This window comes from Scyliorhinus torazame, chromosome 1 (genome assembly GCF_047496885.1).
Source record: "Scyliorhinus torazame isolate Kashiwa2021f chromosome 1, sScyTor2.1, whole genome shotgun sequence".
In the NCBI taxonomy this organism is placed as follows: domain Eukaryota; kingdom Metazoa; phylum Chordata; class Chondrichthyes; order Carcharhiniformes; family Scyliorhinidae; genus Scyliorhinus; species Scyliorhinus torazame.
Genome location: NC_092707.1, coordinates 8,091,373 through 8,111,336, shown reverse-complemented (window position 1 = coordinate 8,111,336; position 19,964 = coordinate 8,091,373). Strand labels below are relative to the sequence as shown.

General features: G+C 50.6%; 1 protein-coding gene across 2 annotated transcripts in view; it reads right to left on the bottom strand.

The window, feature by feature from the left end:
• The window catches only part of adgrd1 (adhesion G protein-coupled receptor D1), an 850,441-nt gene that overhangs the window by 708,762 nt on the left and 121,715 nt on the right, over positions 1-19,964 (bottom strand). The window contains exons 3-4 of one of the 2 annotated variants that reach the window (XM_072517886.1): positions 7,397-7,489; positions 6,643-6,738 (exon numbers count right to left, since the gene is read on the bottom strand). In XM_072517886.1, coding sequence (XP_072373987.1) covers positions 6,643-6,738; positions 7,397-7,489 — 189 coding nt within the window. The remainder of the gene's footprint in view (positions 1-6,642; positions 6,739-7,396; positions 7,490-19,964) is intronic. The other variant, XM_072517956.1, reaches the window with a different exon arrangement.

The following is a 19,964-nucleotide window of genomic DNA, read 5'->3' as shown; positions in this document are numbered from 1 at the left end:
CTATGCCAATTTGCACGTGGCTCGGGCAGTAATCCGGAGATTATGACCCTTGAGGACCTGTTTTTAAATTTGAATCCTAGCTCTTTATAATCTCGAAACAGGTCCTCTTTTCTAGACTTGCCTATGTTGTTGGTACCGACATGGACCACAACTGGATCCTCCCCCTCCCTCTACAGTATCCTTTCAAGCCGGTCAGAGATGTCCCGCACCCTAGCACCGGGCAGGCAACATACCATGCGGGACTCTTTATCCTGCTCACAAAGGATACTATCTATCCCCCTGATAATAGAATCCCCTACAACTACAACTTGCCTATTTACTCCCTCCCCTTGAATGGCCTGCTGAACCATGGTGCCTTGGTCAGCTGACTCATCCTTCCTGCAGCCCTGTTCGCCAATTTGACTTGCCAATTTTTATACTCAATGCCCCAGGCATAAAAGGCAAGCATGTCGTACGCCTTCTTGACTACCTTCTCTATCTGTGTTGCCCCTTTCAGTGACCTGTGGACCTAGATCTCTCTGACTGTCTATACTCTTGAGGGATGTACCATTCACTGTATATTCCCTACCTGTATTAGACCTTCCAAAATGCATTACCTCACATTTGTCCGGATTAAACTCCATCTGCCATCTCTCCGCCCAAGTCTCCAAACAATCTAAATCCTGCTGCATCCTCTGACAGTCCTCATCGCTATCCACAATTCCACCAACCTTTGTGTCGTCCGCAAACTTACTAATCAGACCAGTTACATTTTCCTCCAAATCATTTATATGTACTATGAACAGCAAATATCCAGGCACTGATCCCTGTGGAACACCACTGGTCACAGCCCTCCAATCAGAAAAGCACCCTTCCATTGCTACTCTCTGCTTTCTATGACCTAGCCAGTTCTGTATCCATCTTGCCAGCTCACCCCTGATCCCGTGTGACTTCACCTTTTGTACTAGTCTACCATGAGGGACCTTGTTAAAGGCCTTACTGAAATCCATATAGGCAACATATGAATATTTGTTTAAGCATCTTCTGCAACTGGTTCTGAAATATGTGGCGTGCGTTAAATGGTATTTAATCTTATTTGTGAAGTCGTGGTCAATGCAAATGCCCAATTTCAGTCTTGTGGCCCACTCACTAGCCGAGGTTGCCCGTTACTGTTCTCGAACATCTCCTCGGTAATCGAGAAAAACAACCCCGTTACTGGTTAAAAAAGGTTTGAGATGGAGAAAGGGCCATTTGACATTCACAATTCATCCACTGTGACAACAAGAAGTCTCTTTGCTTTCTGATTGGCTGCGGGAAATGGGCACTGCCATAGCGGGAGTCTGGAAGTGGCGCAGTTGAATTTCACAGAATCGTACAGTACAGAAGAGGCCCTTCGGCCCATCGAGTCTGTACCCACTAAAAAACCTACTGTCTTCTAATCTACACCAACCCCACTTCCCAGCACTTGGCCCAGAGTCATGAACGCTCTGACATTTCAAATGCTCAGCCAAGTACATTTTAAAGATTGCTGCGGTTTTCTGCCTCATCTCCCCTCCCAGGCAGCGAGTGCATTCCAGATTCCCACCACCCTCCCAGGCACTGAGTGCATTCCAGATTCCTCCCCCCTCCCAGACAGTGAGTGCATTCCAGATTCCCACCACCCTCCCAGGCACTGAGTGCATTCCAGATTCCCACCACCCTCCCAGGCACTGAGTGCATTCCAGATTCCCACCACCCTTCCAGGCACTGAGTGCATTCCAGATTCCCACCACCCTCCCAGGCAGTGAGTGCATTCCAGATTTCCACCACCCTCCCAGGCACTGAGTGCAATCCAGATTCCCACCACCCTCTAAGGCAGTGAGTGCATTCCAGATTCCCACCACCCTCCCAGGCACTGAATGCATTCCAGATTCCCACCACCCTCCCAGGCACTGAGTGCATTCCAGATTCCCACCACCCTCCCAGGCAGTGAGTGCATTCCAGATTCCCACCACCCTCCCAGGCACTGAGTGCATTCCAGATTCCCACCACCCTCCCAGGCAGTGAGTGCATTCCAGATTCCCAGCACCCTCCCAGGCAGTGAGTGCGTTCCAGATTCCCACCACCCTCCCAGGCACTGAGTGCATTCCAGGTTCCCACCACCCTCCCAGGCACTGAGTGCATTCCAGATTCCCACCACCCTCCCAGGCAGTGAGTGCATTCCACATTCCCACCCCTCTCCCAGACAGCGAGTGCGTTCCAGATTCCCACCCCCCTCCCAGACAGCGAGTGCGTTCCAGATTCCAACCACCCTCCCAGGCAGTGAGTGCATTCCAGATTCCCACCACCCTCCCAGGCACTGAGTGCATTCGAGATTCCCACCACCCTCCCAGGCACTGAGTGCATTCCAGATTCCCACCACCCTCCCAGGCACTGAGTGCATTCCAGATTCCCACCACCCTCCCAGGCACTGAGTGCATTCCAGATTCCCACCACCCTCCCAGGCAGTGAGTGCATTCCAGATTCCCACCACCCTCCCAGGCAGTGAGTGCATTCCAGATTCCCACCACCCTCCCTGGCACTGAGTGCATTCCAGATTCCCACGTCCCTCCCAGGCACTGAGTGCATTCCAGATTCCCACCACCCTCCCAGGCACTGAGTGCATTCCAGATTCCCACCACCCTCCCAGGCACTGAGTGCATTCCAGATTCCCACCACCCTCCCAGGCAGTGAGTGCATTCCAGATTCCCACCACCCTCCCAGGCAGTGAGTGCATTCCAGATTCCCACCACCCTCCCTGGCACTGAGTGCATTCCAGATTCCCACGTCCCTCCCAGGCACTGAGTGCATTCCAGATTCCCACCACCCTCCCAGGCACTGAGTGCATTCCAGATTCCCACCCCACTCTGGGTGAAAATGATTTTCCTCAGATCGTCTCTAAACCTCCTGCCTTTCACCTTAAAATCATGCCCCCTTTTTATTGACCCTTCAACAAGGGGGAACAGCTGTTTTCTATCCACCCTATCCATGCCTCTCCTAATCTTATACACCTCAATCAGGTCCCCTCTCAGCCTTCTCTGCTCGAAAGAAAAATCCCTGAACTTATCCAGCCTTTCTTCACAGCTAGAATGTTCCATCCCAGGCAACATCCTGGTGAATCTCTGCACCCCCTCCAGTGCAATCACATCCTTCCTGTAGTGCGGTGACCACAACTGAACACAGTACTCCAGCTGTGACCTAACCCAAGTCCAACAGCTCCAACATTACCTCCCTGCGCTTAGAATTTATGCCACGACGGATAACGGTAAGTGGCCTGCATGCCTTAACTGCCCTATTCACCTGTCCTGCCCCCTTCAGCCATCTGTGGACAAGTATGCCAAGGTCCTTCTGTTCCTCTGAGCTTCCTAGTGTCCTGCCATTCATTGACTGCTCCCTTGTCAGGTTTCTCCTTCCAAAGTGCATCACTTCACGCTTTTCAGGGTTAAATTCCATCTGCCACTGATCTGCCTATCTGACCAATCCGTATATATTCTTCTGTAACCTTTCTTCGTCACTATCAACCACCCGACCAACATAGAACATAGAACATAGAAAATACAGCACAGAACAGGCCCTTCGGCCCACGATGTTGTGCCGAACCTTTGTCCTAGATTAATCATAGCTTATCATTGAATTTACAGTGCAGAAGGAGGCCATTCGGCCCTTTGAGTCTGCACCGGCTCTTGGAAAGAGCACCCTACCCAAACTCAACACCTCCACCCAACACCAAGGGCAATTTGGACATTAAGGGCAATTTATCATTGCCAATCCACCTAACGTGCACATCTTTGGCCTGTGGGAGGAAACCGGAGCACCCGGAGGAAACCCACGCACACACGGGGAGAACGTGCAGACTCCGCACAGTGACCCAAGCCGGAATCGAACCTGGGACCCTGGAGCTGTGAAGCAATTGTGCTATCCACAATGCTACCGTGCTGCCCTTAGTGTCATCTGCAAACGTACTTATTATTTTCTTCTATATTGTTTGTGTATATCACAAACTATAAGGACCCCAGCACTGATCCTTATGGAACGCCACTGGACACCAGCCTCCAGTCACACAAACTGCCTTCTACCACACCCTCTGTCTCCTATCACTGAGCCACCTCACCCTGGATCCCAGGTGCTTTCACCTTCTTTATCAGTCTCCCACGTGGGACCTTATCAAAGGCTTTGCTGAAATCCATATAAACTACATCAACTGCACTACCCTCATCTACACACCTGGTCACCTTCTCAAAAACTTCAATCACCTCCCTCTGACAAAGCCATGCTGGCAGTCCGTGACCAACCATTGTCTCTCCAAGTGGAGATTGATTCTGTCCTTCAGAATCTTCTCTAATAGTTTCCCACCATTGATGTGAGACTCAGTGGCCTGTAATTTCCTGGCTTATCTCTTCTACCCACTTTGTAAAGTGGAACCACATTCGCCATCCTCCAATCCACTGGTATGTGAACTGAATTCGAGACGCTGGTTTAGCACAATGGGCTAAACAGCTGGCTTGTAATGTAGAACAATGCCAGCAGTGCGAGTTCGATTCCCATACCGGCCTCCCCGAACAGGCGCCAGAATGTGGCGACTAGGGGCTTTTCACAGGAACTTCATTGAAGCCTACTTCAATAAGCGATTATAATTATTATTATTATGTCCCCTGTGGCCAGAGAGGAATTAAAAATTTGAATCAAGAGCCCCCGCAATTTCCTCCCTTGCCTCCCATAGCATCCTGGGATACAACTCATCCGGACCTGAGGATTTATCCACTTTTAAGCCTACTAAAACCTCTAGTATCTCCTCACTCTCTGTGTCAAACTTCTCAAAACCTCACAGTCCCTCTGTCTGAATTCTGCACCCACACCCTCCTTCTCCAAAGTGAAGACAGATGTTAAGTACCCATTTAACCTACCGATATCACTCAGCTGAGCGCACAGATTACCGCCCTGGTCCCTGATGGGTCTGACTCTTTCCCTGGTTATCCTCCCCCCTTGATACACTTATCGAATATCTTGGGGTTTTCCCAAATATTTTCCCTAAGCTGGTTCGTTATCATGCTCCCGCTTTGCTCCCCTAAATAGCGTTTTGGGTTCCTTCCTCCACTTTTTATACTCCCCGAGGATCGCTGTAGATTTGCTCCCTTTGTACCTTCCTATCCGATCCTGAATATTCCTAGACATCCAAAGTTCTCTGGACTTGTTGCTCCTACATTTCACCCTGAAGGGAATATGTAGGACCTGTACTCTCGCCAATTCCATTTTGAACAACCCCTCACTGTTCTGCTGTAGATTTACCCAGAAGTAGCTGTTCCCAGTCTACTTTGACCAGATCCTGCCTTATTTCAATAAAATCAGCCTTCCCCTAATCCAAACCCTTTCTTTGCAGACCATCTTTTTCCTTTTGCATGATAAATTTAAAACATACCCAGTGTTGTGATCGCTATCACTGAAATGCTCCCCCACTGCTACTCGGACACCTGTCCACCTTCATTCCCAGAACTCGGTCCAGCCCTGCATCATCCCTTGTTGGACCTTCAACATGTTGATTTAAAAAACTCTTTTGAAAACATTTCCTGAAATCTGCTCCCTCTAAACCCTTTACAATGTGACTATTCCAATTAATGTTGGGAAAATTGAAACGTCCTAATATAATTACTCTATTCTTGTCTGTTATTAGTGAATTGTCTACATTTCTGCTCCCCTCTTGCCCGCTGGCTATTTGGGTATCTATATTACACTCCCATGACAGGTGTGCGAGATGTGCGGGAGGGCCAGCAAACCATGTCCATATGTTCTGGGTATGTCCGAAGCTTAGGAGATTTTGGCAGGGGTTTGCAGATGTCATGTCCACGGTGTTAAAAACACGGGTGGTGCCGAGTCCGGAGGTGGCAATTTTCGGACTGTCGGAAGATCCGGGAGCCCAGGGGGTGAGAGAGGCTGACGTCTTGACCTTTGCCTCCTAGGTAGCCCGGAGACGGATATTGTTAGCGCGGAGGGTCTGGAATGGGACTTGAAGACGGAGCTTGTGGTTCAGAGATAGAGACGCTACGCTATGCACTGCACTATAAGACTTCCTGATGCCGATATGCCTGAGACATAATTATGAAACTGATCCCTCTCTAAGTGAGGCATGGTAGCACAGCGGTTGGCACGGAGGCTTCACAGCGCCAGGGTCCCAGGTTCGATTCCCGGCTGTGGGTCACTGTCTGTGCGGAGTTTGCACGTTCTCCCCGTGTCTGCGTGGGTTTCCTCCGGGTGCTCCGGTTTCCTCCCACAAGTCCCGAAAGACGTGCTTGTTAGGTGAATTGGACATTCTGAATTCTCCCTCTGTGTACCCGAACAGGCGCCAGGATGTGGCAACTAGGGGATGTTCACAGTAACTTCATGTAAGCCTACTTGTGACAATAATAAAGATCATTTATTATTTTTAATTGAGGATTTCAGCAAAAATGAGCAGACAGTTGAAAAAGAGAAAAATGCAATGTTCAAATGCTGTGACGGAAATGAATCTTTCACTCCTAATTAGGTTCTAACTGATCAGTGATGCGTTTATAGCCAGGGCCCTCAACATTATTCACAGGCGTCAAGTTACAAAATTGAAGATTAACTTTGCCTTGCTGTTTTACCACAAAAAACAAAGCCGCATATTCTCACCTACAATTGTTGACAGATTAGAGAAGGCAGAATCAATGGTGTAGACAGAGGTAGAGTTATAGGAGGGAAGCACAGTGAAATTGTGGATTCTGAGCACTAAAGAGATAAAAGCAAAGTGTCTGTGAGATGGTAAACAATGAGACAGCCCATCAAGTCATGGTGCTTACAACATCCACAACACAACACTGGAAGAGAAACAAAATGACAAATACATTAAAACGTGCAAAGCTTCATGGCATTAGATCAATACATGACAATGTCTGGAGAATGTGGTAACATCTATTGAGCAGGAACAGGAATTTCAGCAGCAAGACATTGGAAAACATTACATAGAATGTACAGAGTGCCACAGGCCATTCAGCTGAAGTGCTCCATGCCAGCACTCACCATGTTCTTGGTAGATTAAACGTTTCAGTTCTTGTATCATCCTTGTAAATATTTTTTAGTTTCCCCTGCTCCAGTGCCTCTATCTCCTTTGTTTAACATGGAGATCAGAACAGTTCCCAGACACCAAGTGTGGTCCCAGCAAAGTTCAATACAAGTTTAACATAACTCCTCTGCATTTCAATTCTGGAAATAAATCCGTGCTTGAAATTAAATCGATGTAAAGGTTCAACCCCCCCCCCCCCCCAACTGCCTTGCACTAATATTTTTGAGCTTTGCAGCAATTGTAAGGAGCATTCTAAAATGCAGCAAGAACCGACATCATCACTAACCGGTACGCACATGCTTATTTTACAGCTATTGGCATGACCTGTTTGACTTCCGTTCACGTCGCACAGCTCGTTGAGTCCGACCACTGCGTCCAAGGGCCAATAATGTGATGCTGATTCCAACACCTGAAAACCTACAAAACAGTCAGTTAGTTCGCTGTGTCTCTTCCAGCAAACTCCAATCACAAATCCCAACACATGTTGGGGCAAATATTAATTCACAGCAAAGAACAAATGGCCCCGAGTTAGCATTCATGCACACGCTTCTCCCCCAGAGAGCAATGGGAATTAACATTTGTGGGCGGCACAGAAGCACAGTGGTTAGCACAGTTGCTTCACACCTCCCAGGGTCCCAGGTTCGATTCCTGGCTTGGGTCACTGTCTGTGCAGAGTCTGCATGTTCTCCCCGTGTCTGCGTGGGTTTCCTCCGGGTGCTCCGGTTTCCTCCCACAGTCCAAAGATGTGCAGGTTAGGTGGATTGGCCATGCTAAATTGTCCTTAGTGTCCAAAAGGTGGGTTGGGGTTCCTGGGTTATGGGAATTAGATGGAGGTGTGGCCTTGGGTAGGGTGCTCTTTCCAAGGGCCGGTGCAGACTCGATGGGCCGAATGGCCTCCTTCTGCGCTGTAAATTCTATGAAAAAGATAAAGGTTTACAAGATCACGAAGAGTCTCCCCGGGTGGAGGTGTGGGTTTCCACCCCACAACCCAAAAAGATGTGCGGGGTAGATGGATTGGCCACGCTGAATTGCCCCTTAATAAGGAAAAAAGAATTGGACACTCTAAATTTGTTAAAAAAAGAAACAATCTGACGGGTCGAAATATGAATACTCATTTCCGTGACATTCTTTACCCGAGGGTGGACTCGTCCTGTACAGCAGAAAGGTTTATGAGCTCCCACATCACGTATGATGAGGACAAAGGGACCCACACCTGCCAGACGTGAGTATCTCACTGGATACCAGCCCAGACTTCCAAGCTGGAACTCAAGAGGGTGTCCAGATTAGGATTCAATTCCCAGACCTTCTGAACCAGAGGATAAGGTCTTGCACCTCATGCTTTGAAGACAGCAAAACGAGGAGCGGTTGAGGACTCTGGGTCTGTACTCGTTGGCGTTTAGAAGGATGAGGGGGGCTCTTATTCAGACTTGTAGGATACTACGGGGCCTGGATAGAGTGGACGCAGAGAGGATGTTTCCACTTGTAGAAAAAACTAGAACCCGAGGGCACAGCCTCAGACTGAAGGGACGATCCTTTAAAACCGGGATGAGGAGGAATTTCTTCAGCCAGAGGGTGGTGAATCTGTGGAACTCTTTGCCGCAGAAGGCTGTGGAGGCCAAATCACTGAGTGTCTTTAAGACAGAGAGAGATAGGTTCTTGATCAATAAGGGGATCAGGGGTTATGGGGAGAAGGCAGGAGAATGGGGATGAGAAAATATCAGCCGTGATTGAATGGCGGAGCAGACTCGATGGGCCGAGTGGCCTAATTCTGCTCCTGTATCTTGTGGTCTTATTTGGGAACTGTGCTGCCTGACATCACAGAGGAAAGAAATCCAATAACAACTTTGAAAGTGGAATTGGATAGTTATTTTCAAATACGAAAAAATCAGATCACTGGAGAAATCAGTGCGGGGCTAATTGAATAATTCTTTCAAAAGGACAGCGCATGAGGATGGGCTGAATGGTTTCCTGTGCAGCAAGACTTTACGTTGGATGATATTCAGTTGATCCTGTCGACGTGTTGGTCGATCCTGGGCTTCTGGTCAGATTTCGCAGTTAGTTGATGAGTTTACATCACTCGACTGCGATAGTTTAGAACAGGAAAAGTAACTTGGAACCTTTCCAGAACATTTCTCCCCCTTATCCCACCAAAAAAGGAAAATTAACATTTGACACTTTTAACAATCTTCGACAAAACAATTCTTTGACGGATTTTGTTGGGTGCAGTCAGGGTTTCTACATCTGGAGTGATTTAGACAATTCCTTGATTTTCTCGGACCAGGATTAGATTGATCAAAGCTTTAGTTCTTTTGCTGTGCGTTAGGCTTCTATTACCTCATCCATAATCTTAAGGATAATTTGTTTTTAACAACTCCTTGCATTCCTTTGTCCTGCAAAAATAATCATTCAAACCGAATCACAATACCTGTCTGCCACCCTTAAATTACATTTCTGATGATTCATTGCTGTAATTATGTGAGAAGCTATTTTACTTAAATAAAATGGTAAAACAGGAAACCTGGGAATAGGATTGAGCAGTGGCCCAGCTTGGGTCGCTGTCTGTGCGGAGTCTGCACGTTCTCCCCGTGTCTGAGTGGGTTCCCTCCGGTGGGTGCTCCGGGTTCCTTTGTTCCCTCCCACAAGTCATAGAATCATCAAATCTACAATGCAGAAGGAGGCCATTCGGCCCATCGAATCTGCAGCAGCCCTTGAAAAGAGAAGCCCTACCCAGGCCCACACCTCCACCCTATGCCCACACCTCCCCTCTATCCCCGTAACCCCAACGAACCTCACGTCACGAAAGACGTGCTTGTGAGGTGAATTGGACATTCTGAATTCTCCCTCGGTGTACCCGAACAGGCGCCGGAGTGTGGCGACTAGGGGCTTTTCACAGTAACTTCATTGCAATGTTAATGTAAGCCGACTTGTGACACTGGTAAAGATTATTATTATTGGGGGCGGAAGGATTTCATTTGGAGGATGCACATTCTGAGCTGGGACTGGGGGGGTGCGGAGTGGAGCACCATATTGGTTAGGGTGTCCTGTTGACATGGAGGATGCCCACTTGGAATAGGTGTCGATTTAAATTGGGGTGGGGGGGGGGGGGGGCGGTAGATGAACCGCTATTTCAGTCCTTTTCCAATATTTGCTCTTGATCCGCAGCGTCGCGCCCCATCATGACGCCGGTCTGTTATCATCAGTTAAATCAATGGGACTGGTGACAAAAAACATTTGTGAAGGTGGATTCAGGAGAGCTTGAGTTAACAGTAGACACGATGTCGGTTTCCCATGTGCCCAATCTGATCCTCTTCCTGATTGGCGTGCAGCCCCCTTTGGGCATGATTGGTGCCAGCGAAACACCGCAGGCCAATGAGGCGAGATGAGCGACTTTGCGCATTTCGGCACATTCACTGGGTTGGGGCCTAAACCAGGCCGACAAGGCAAACGTCCTGGCATTAATTTTCTCCCAGTGACCAGGGTGTGGCAGGTGACATAAATCCCAGAGACATATATGGGCGAGATTCTCCGACCCCCCGCCGGGTCGGAGAATCGCCGGGGGCTGGCATGAATCCCGCCCCCGCCAGTTGCCGAATTCTCCGGCACCGGATATTCGGCGGGGCGGGAATCGTGCCGCGCCGGTTGGCGGGCCCCCCCCCCAGCCCCCCACCCCCCCCCCCCCCCCCTCCACCGGCGATTCTCCGGCCCAGATGGGCCGAAGTCCCGCTGCTAGAATGCCTGTCCCGCCGGCGTGGATGAAACCACCTCTCTTACTGGCGGGACAAGGCGGCGCAGGCAGGCTCCGGGGTCCTGGGGGGGGGCGCGGGGCGATCTGGCCCCGGGGGGTGCCCCCACGGTGACCTGGCCCGCGATCAGGGCCCACCGATCCGCGGGCGGGCCTGTGCCGTGGGGGCACTCTTTTCCTTCCGCTTTCGCCACGGTCTCCACCATGGCGGAGGCGGAAGAGACTCCCTCCACAGCGCACGCACGGGGATGCCGTGAGCGGCCGCTGACACTCCCGCGCATGCGCCGCCCGGCAATGTCATTTCCGCGCTAGCTGGCGGGGCACCAAAGGCCTTTCCCGCCAGCTGGCGGGGCGGAAATCAGTCCGGCACGGGCCTAGCCCCTCAGGGTGAGGGCTCGGCCGGTCAAGATGTGGAGGATTCCGCACCTTTGGGGCGGCGCGATGTCGGACTGATTCGCGCCGTTTTTGGCGCCGGTCAGCGGACATCGTGCCGATTACGGAGAATTTTGCCCATAAGCTCCATCAGGAATTCACTCCCATCTTTGGAATTCTCCACTTCACAGAGCTACGGAGGGGCAGCTGTTGAGCATGTTCAATCTGGACACTCGGGGAATGAAGGGATTCTATCTCGTGCAGGAAGGTGGAGTTCAAGTCGAAAGTCAGCCGCGATCTTATTGGATGGCGGAGCAAGGTTCGAGGCACTGATTGGCGGCCTCAGAGGCCAATGAATTTCTTCCCCAAAATGTTTCCAGATGGAACATAAATATGAATGAGTTAAAACACCTAAAACACAGTGTCAGAACCTTATACTGATCCAATTATGGACACATATTGCTGGTATCAAAAAAACAAAAGGGTTTCCTGATTTTAAAATTGATCCCAGAAATCCAATGAATTAATTGTTTAATGGGGAGGACATTGTCAAGTTGATGTATTAATACCATTTTACTGGCAATTATAACAACTTAAAAGTTTAGAGAAAAATATGAAAATGATTACAAGCTGTTGGTTACTCTTTTCGTTAAATGTTTTTTGTAACCGCAAATTGCATATTTGCTTCAAATATGCTTCCCCTCAATATTTGTACATAGGTTCTGTACCAGTCCATATGGTCGTATTGTTCAATTCTAAAGGTATTACTCAAGTGTAAAATTGAATCCTTTGGCTTATATTCAGTGAAGCAGTTTTCAATGTGATGGAATGCCTTGAGCAAAGGCACAGATGGGAGGGTGTCCTGGCTCAGGGTTGGCTGTGGCTGATGTGTCCAGGAACAGTGCGATTTTGATCTGCGAGCGTTGAGCGTGAGCAGCTTATTACCGGTTTACATCAAACTGAAGCTCCCAGGGATGATGTCTGCCTGGCCACCATCCCTAGAAATCTCATTTGGCCGTAAAACCATAAACAGACATTGACAAAGAAAGAGAAGACATTGCGGTAAACTACAGCAGGATTGAAAAGAGCACTCCCATTTATACGGCACCTTCAACAGCCCGAGGTGCTTCACAAGAGTGTTTATCAAACAGAGGTTTTCATCCAGCCACATAGGGATGTACCCAGGCGAGTGGGTAAAGGTTTGGTCAAATAGGTGAGCTTTGAGGAGCTCTTTAAAAGAGGGGAAAGAGGCAGAAGAGGTTTAAGGAGAGAATTTGAGAGATTCGAGCAGAACCCGAGCAGTATGACTGAGACCAACGCCCAAACCAAAGGCAGCACTGTGCGTGGTGCCCAGCAACGCCAACCTTGGGACATGGGTTTGAACTCCAGTACGAAGATAATCATTTGAATTGTCTGCCGTTGGTTTCTACTTGGCTTGGATACGCCCCTCGCTTTTTTGGCTGCCCTTGTGAGGGAACAGCATGAAAGCCACTGGCCTGTACGAAACAGGACATGTTGTTCTGGAAAGAGAAAACTCTCTCACTTCGACACATGACTCACCAAATCTTGAAGGCAAAAAAAACCCACGATAAATGACCACTCAAATAATTTAAAGCGAGCAAGTGGATACAAGATCCATCCAACAAGATAATAGAATATTTGGTTTTATTCATAAAGAGCAGAGTTCATATTACAATCATACAAAGCTCGGTGCTCTGGCACCGCATGTCAGAAAGAATCATGGAATTTACAGTGCAGAAGGAGGCCATTCGGCCCATCGAGTCTGCACCAGCCATTGAAAAGAGCACCCTACTTAAGCCCACACCTTCACCCTATTCCCACACCTCCACCCTATCCCCGTAACCCCACCTAATCTTTTTGGACACTAAGGGCAATTTATCACGGCCAATCCACCTAACCTGCACATCTTTGGACTGTGGGGGCAGCACGGTGGCGCAGTGGGTTAGCACTGTTGCCTCACGGCGCCGAGGTCCCAGGTTCAATCCCAGCTCTGGGTCACTGTCCGTGTGGAGTCTGCACGTTCTCCCCGTGTCTGCGTGGGTTTCGCCCCCACAACCCAAAGATGTGCAGGGTAGGTGGATTGGCCACCCTAAATTGCCCCTTAATTGGAAAAATGAATTGGGTACTCTAAATTTTAAAAATAAAGAAAAAAACAAAAACACAAATCTTTGGACAGTGGGAGGAAACTGGAGCACCCGGAGGAAACCCACGCGGACACAGAGGAGAACTCCGCACAGACAGTGGCCCAAGCCGGGAATCGAACCTGGGACCCTGGAGCTGTGAAGCAACTGTGCTAACCACTGTGCTACCCATCTGGGATCTATTGGGGGGGGGGGGGTGACGGAAGGAAGGGCCACAGTTGTAAATCCACAAGGGGGCTACACCTGAAAATGAGGCGGTGGGTGTTGGGGGTTTATTGGAACTTTCTAGGCTGAGATTGACAAGTGAGGGTATTGAGGGGATGGGACTGGGCTGGGCCAATGGGAGTGGGCCCACAGCCCAGTACAATGGTGGGACAGACCAGAGGGTTTGACTGACATCCTGCAGTCAGCATCCAAAAAGGAAAAATATTTACATGACGAAACAGACTGCAGGATGTCAGAGCCTGAATTAATGTTCACGAGGGTAATTTCACCTCTGTGGCGTTCCCAGATTTAACGGGGTATCTGCTGCAGATCCAGCTGTGTGCCTGCAGGAGTGATTCTCTGTCGCGGTCTGCAGGTTGAGAGTGAAGTCTCATATTCTGAGGGGTTTGGGGAGAAGGGGGGGGTGACGTTTGCAGGCAGGTGGGGGGGGGGACTAGAAAAAACACAAAACTAACCCGGACGGGATTCTCCGTCAGCCGACGGCGGAGCCGGGAATCGCGAGTGGGTGGAGAATCGGTTTTGACGCGGAAATCGCGGCGGGCGCCGATTTCACGCCAAATCGCAATTCTCCGTCGCCTCGACAGCGGTGACAATGCGTCCCAGTCCGCACGTACAGTAAGCACGGTTGGCACATACTTAGTGGGCCTGATCCGGGATTCTCCGTCTTCCCGACGGCGAGGGACACTTGTGTTTTTAAAAACCGTGAAACCGGCGCGGCGACTGCTGAGGGGGAGAGAGGGGATGCGGAAAGAGACCCAACATCGCCATAGTGCGCTGACAGTTGTGTCGCTGGCCGGGGGGGGGGGCTTCTGCCAGGGCCGGGGGGAGTAGTGGGAGGCAGCCAGGAGGTGGGCTGTGGGGTCAGGGTTTGCGGGCACGGAACACCATTGCCGCAGCCGGCAAGGCAGCCACGCAGCTGGGCACACCGCTAACTGCCCACTGTGAACCTAGGGTTACGGGTCGCCACAGACCACCACCCTCGTTGCCCTCTGGCCCCAGCCAACCCATCAGCTGCATGGGCGCGGTCCAGCACAACCAGTGCCATCCTGTTGTCTGGGAGGAGTGTGTGTGGGGAGTGTAATGTGTGTGTGTGTCTGGGATGAGTGTGTGTGGGGAGTGTAATGTGTGTGTGTGGGGAGTGTAATGTGTGTGTGCGGCTGGGATGAGTGTGAGTGGGGAGTGTAATGTGTGTGTGCGGCTGGGATGAGTGTGTGTGGGGAGTGTAATGTGTGTGTGAGGCTGGGATGAGTGTGTGTGGGGAGTGTAATGTGTGTGTGCGGCTGGGATGAGTGTGTGTGGGGAGTGTAATGTGTGTGCGGCTGGGATGAGTGTGTGTGGGGAGTGTAATGTGTGTGTGCAGCTGGGATGAGTGTGTGTGGGGAGTGTAATGTGTATGTGTGGCTGGGATGAGTGTGTGTGGGGAGTGTAATGTGTGTGGCGGCTGGGATGAGTGTGTGTGGGGAGTGTAATGTGTGTGTGCGGCTGGGATGAGTGTGTGTGGGGAGTGTAATGTGTGTGTGCGGCTGGGATGAGTGTGTGTGGGGAGTGTAATGTGTGTGTGCGGCTGAGATGAGTGTGTGTGGGGAGTGTAATGTGTGTGTGCGGCTGGGATGAGTGTGTGTGGGGAGTGTAATGTGTGTGTGCGGCTGGGATGAGTGTGTGTGGGGAGTGTAATGTGTGTGTGCGGCTGGGGTGAGTGTGTGTGGGGAGTGTAATGTGTGTGTGCGGCTGGGATGAGTGTGTGTGGGGAGTGTAATGTGTGTGTGCGGCTGGGATGAGTGTGTGTCGGGAGTGTAATGTGTGTGTGCGGCTGGGATGAGTGTGTGTGGGGAGTGTAATGTGTGTGCACGGCAGGGATGAGTGTGTGTGGGGAGTGTAATGTGTGTGTGCGGCTGGGATGAGTGTGTGTGGGGAGTGTAATGTGTGTGTGCGGCTGGGATGAGTGTGTGTGGGGAGTGTAATGTGTGTGTGCGGCTGGGATGAGTGTGTGTGGGGAGTGTAATGTGTGTGTGCGGCTGGGATGAGTGTGTGTGGGGAGTGTAATGTGTGTGTGCGGCTGGGATGAGTGTGTGTGGGGAGTGTAATGTGTGTGTGCGGCTGGGATGAGTGTGTGTGGGGAGTGTAATGTGTGTGTGCGGCTGGGATGAGTGTGTGTGGGGAGTGTAATGTGTGTGTGCGGCTGGGATGAGTGTGTGTGGGGAGTGTAATGTGTGTGTGCGGCTGGGGTGAGTGTGTGTGGGGAGTGTAATGTGTGTGTGCGGCTGGGATGAGTGTGTGTGGGGAGTGTAATGTGTGTGTGCGGCTGGGGTGAGTGTGTGTCGGGAGTGTAATGTGTGTGACGGCTGGGATGAGTGTGTGTGGGGAGTGTAATGTGTGTGTGCGGCTGGGATGAGTGTGTGGGGAGAGTGTAATGTGTGTGTGCGGCTGGGATGAGTGTGTGTGGGGAGTGTAATGTGTGTGTGCGGCTGGGATGAGTGTGTGTGGGGAGTGTAATGTGTGTGTGCGGCTGGGATGAGTGTGTGTGGGGAGTGTAATGTGTGTGTGCGGCTGGGATGAGTGTGTGTGGGGAGTGTAATGTGTGTGTGCGGCTGGGATGAGTGTGTGTGGGGAGTGTAATGTGTGTGTGTGTCTGGGATGAGTGTGTGTGGGGAGTGTAATGTGTGTGGCGGCTGGGATGAGTGTGTGTGGGGAGTGTAATGTGTGTGTGTGGCTGGGATGAGTGTGTGTGGGGAGTGTAATGTGTGTGTGTGGCTGGGATGAGTGTGTGTGGGGAGTGTAATGTGTGTGTGCGGCTGGGATGAGTGTGTGTGGGGAGTGTAATGTGTGTGTGGGGCTGGGATGAGTGTGTGTGGGGAGTGTAATGTGTGTGTGCGGCTGGGATGAGTGTGTGTGGGGAGTGTAATGTGTGTGTGCGGCTGGGAGGAGTGTGTGTGGGGGGTGTAATGTGTGTGTGGGGCTGGGATGAGTGTGTGTGGGGAGTGTAATGTGTGTGGCGGTTGGGATGAGTGTGTGTGGGGAGTGTAATGTGTGTGTGCGGCTCGGATGAGTGTGTGTGGGGAGTGTAATGTGTGTGGCGGCTGCAGCTTGTCAGCCTCCCGAGTGTCAATCCCGAACCCGGCGAATCCGGCCCCGTTTCCCATTGGAATGGATGGTGTTCCCGTGGTGCCGGAGCCCCTCCACGGTCACTGAATGGGTCCAGGTTTGGCGCCAGTTTTGCTGTCGTACTAGTCCTTTAGAACCCTACAGTGCAGAAGGAGGTCATTTGGCCCATCAAGTCACGACTGGCCCTCTCAAAGAGCACCCTTCCTAGGCCCAATCCCTCACTCTATCCCCATAACCCCAGCTAGGGGCAATTTAACACGGCCAATCCCTCATACCTGCACATCTTTGGACTGTGGGAGGAAACCGGAGCACCCGGAGGAAACCCACGCACACACGGGGAGAACGTGCAGACTCCGCACAGACAGTCACAGAACAAAGAACAATACAGCACAGGAACAGGCCCTTCGGCCTTCGAAACCTGCGCCGATCGCGTGTCCTTTCTAGACCAACCGCCTGTATCCAAGCATGCCATACGCTTTCTTTACCACCATTTCCACCTGTGCTGCCACTTTTAAGGATCTGTGGACTTGCACGCCCAGATCTCTCTGTGTCTCTATGCTCCTGATGGTTCTGCCATTTATTTTATAGCTCCCACCTGAATTGGATCTACCAAAATGCATCACCTCACATTTGTCCGGGTTAAATTCCATCTGCCATTTCGCTGCCCAATTTTGCAGCCTATCTATATCCTGTTGTATTCTCTGACAATCTTCATCACTATCCGCAACTCCTGCAATCTTAGTATCATCCGCAAACTTGCTAATCAGACCAGCTACATTTTCTTCCAAGTCATTTATACATATTACAAAGAGCAGAGGTCCCAGTACTGGTCCCTGCGGAACACCACTAGTTACAGACCTCCATTCGGAGAAACACCCTTCCACTGCTACCCTCTGTCCTCTACGGCCAAGCCAGTTCTGAATCCATCTAGCCAATTCACCCCTGACCCCGTGTGATCCAATCTTTTCCACCAGAATGCTATTATCAAATGCTGTACTAAAGTCCATGTAGACAACATCCTCAGCCCTTCCCCCGTCAATCGTTTTTGTCTCCTCCTCATAAAACACAATCAAATTAGTGAGACGCGACCCGAGGTCGGAATCGAACCCGAGCCCCTGACGCTGTGAGACAGCAGTGCTAACCACTGTGCCACCCACAAATCCTGCCCCAGCATCAACATTTAGTCTCAAGAACGGCGAATCCCGCTGCTTGCATTTATATAGCAACTTCAGCATGAGAGAATTTCCACTTCGCAGGAAGGTGATCTTGACACAAATGTTGACACCGAATCCCACTAAGGAGTTGCTAGGGAAGATGCACAAACGATTGGTCAAAGAGGCAGCAGAGTCATAAACAGGAGAGGCATTCTAGAGGGCATTAGATGGTCACTTGAACAGACACAATGTGCAGCGGCTACAGGGAAAAGACAGGCACTGAATCACGATGCTCATTTGGAGAGCTGCTGCAGACACGATGGGCCGAATGGGCTCATTCTGCACTGCAGCAATCCCGTGATTCTGTGGTGAAGGGGGATAGTGAGGGAGAAAGGAGGAGAGGTTTAGGCAGGGAATCCCAGAGGTGAGTCCCCAGGCAACTGAAGGCACGGCCGCTAACGCTGGGGCGAAGGGGGATGTGCCGGAGGCCAGGGTTGGGGGAGCGCAGAGACCCCAGAGCAGTGGGAGGTGGTTCTGGAGATAGGGCAGGGGCAAGATGACGCAGGAGGCTGGAAACAAGGATAAGAACGAGGTACTGCTTCACCGGAAACCAGCAAAGCAAACAGAACCCCAACATTGATGCGACGGACAGCAGAAAGGAATCTGCTTCTAAAACAATGCTGCTCTCTGCAGTGAGTCACGCCACAAGACAGGCAGGCCGCTTGCTCCTGGCCTTATGACCCCAACACACAGGCACAGGCGTGAAAGATAATTAAAATGGCCAATGGCCCCTTCTCACATACCACAAAAATTCTCTTAAACTCAACAAGCCATAAATCCAAAATCTCGCTGACACTCCATTTTCACCCACAATCACACTCTGCAATGCGGTCACCAGGCAATGTATCATTACCAGCTGTTTCATGTTCTGCAGTGTGCAAGGGCCGATCCCCAAACAGTGCTATTTATTTCAGGCTATCAGCATCATGTGCAGCATTTTTTTTCATAAATTGAGGTGGATTGGTTTTGCACGCCGCAGAGGGTTTGTGCAAATGTGTGTTCTGACCTTCGTCCAAGTCAGGGGTGTGAGAGGGAATCCTCTCCACTTGCCTGGAGGAGTGCAGCTCCAACAACACTCAACACCATCCTGGACACCCCTTCGATGAAACGTTCACGTCCTCCAACACCGAAGCACAGCCGTGTGTCCCATCTGCAAGATTCACTGCACCAACTCACCAAGTCTTCGCCGACAACACATCCCAAACCCCCGACCTTTACCACTTCAGTAACACACAGAGAAACGATGTACTTCCAAATTATATTATTAAGACTGCCGACATATCAGGCAGCATTTTCACATTCCCCCCTAAAGTGGAGAACATACACCATCAGGAGTATATTTTGAGTATTTTCTCATGCTCCGTGATCGATCCTCTAACGAATCACTTTCTGCCTTGGCAGAATCTGACAGGAGTTTGTGACAGAGATTTATTGGTCTGGTCGCCGGATATTTTCCTTTCTCTTTCCCAGGAATGAAGGCAGGAGATTGGTATTGAGTCCAGTAACAGGCAGGACAAGCGATCAGGAATCTGATTGACCTGAATTTAACACAAACCTTTTGTCGACTCCTCGCTCTCGGATCCCAAAGCTCCCCTGATCAAACCCTCATCCTCCATACTCTCAATTTCAGTCAATTCAAAAACCCAAGCTCACACACATCAGAACCGTGTTCGCACACCAACACGGGATTCCAGTTCAACAATGTCTCGGCCACCATCTCAATCCTAATTTTCAACACTTTCCATGGACACATGTGCTCCCTATCTCTGTAATCACCGAAACACCTCTCCCTCTTATCACCTCCAGTCTCGCTCTCTCTGGAATCACCTCCAGTCTCTCACTGTAATCACCTCCAGTCTCTCTCTGTAATCACCTCCAGTCTCTCTCTGTAATCACCTCCAACCTCTCTCTCTGGAATCACCTCCAGCCTCTCTCGCTGTAATCACCTCCAGTCTCTCACTGTAATCACCTCCAGTCTCTCTCTGTAATCACCTCCAGTCTCTCTCTCTCTGTAATCACCTCCAACCTCTCTCTCTGGAATCACCTCCAGCCTCTCTCGCTGTAATCACCTCCAG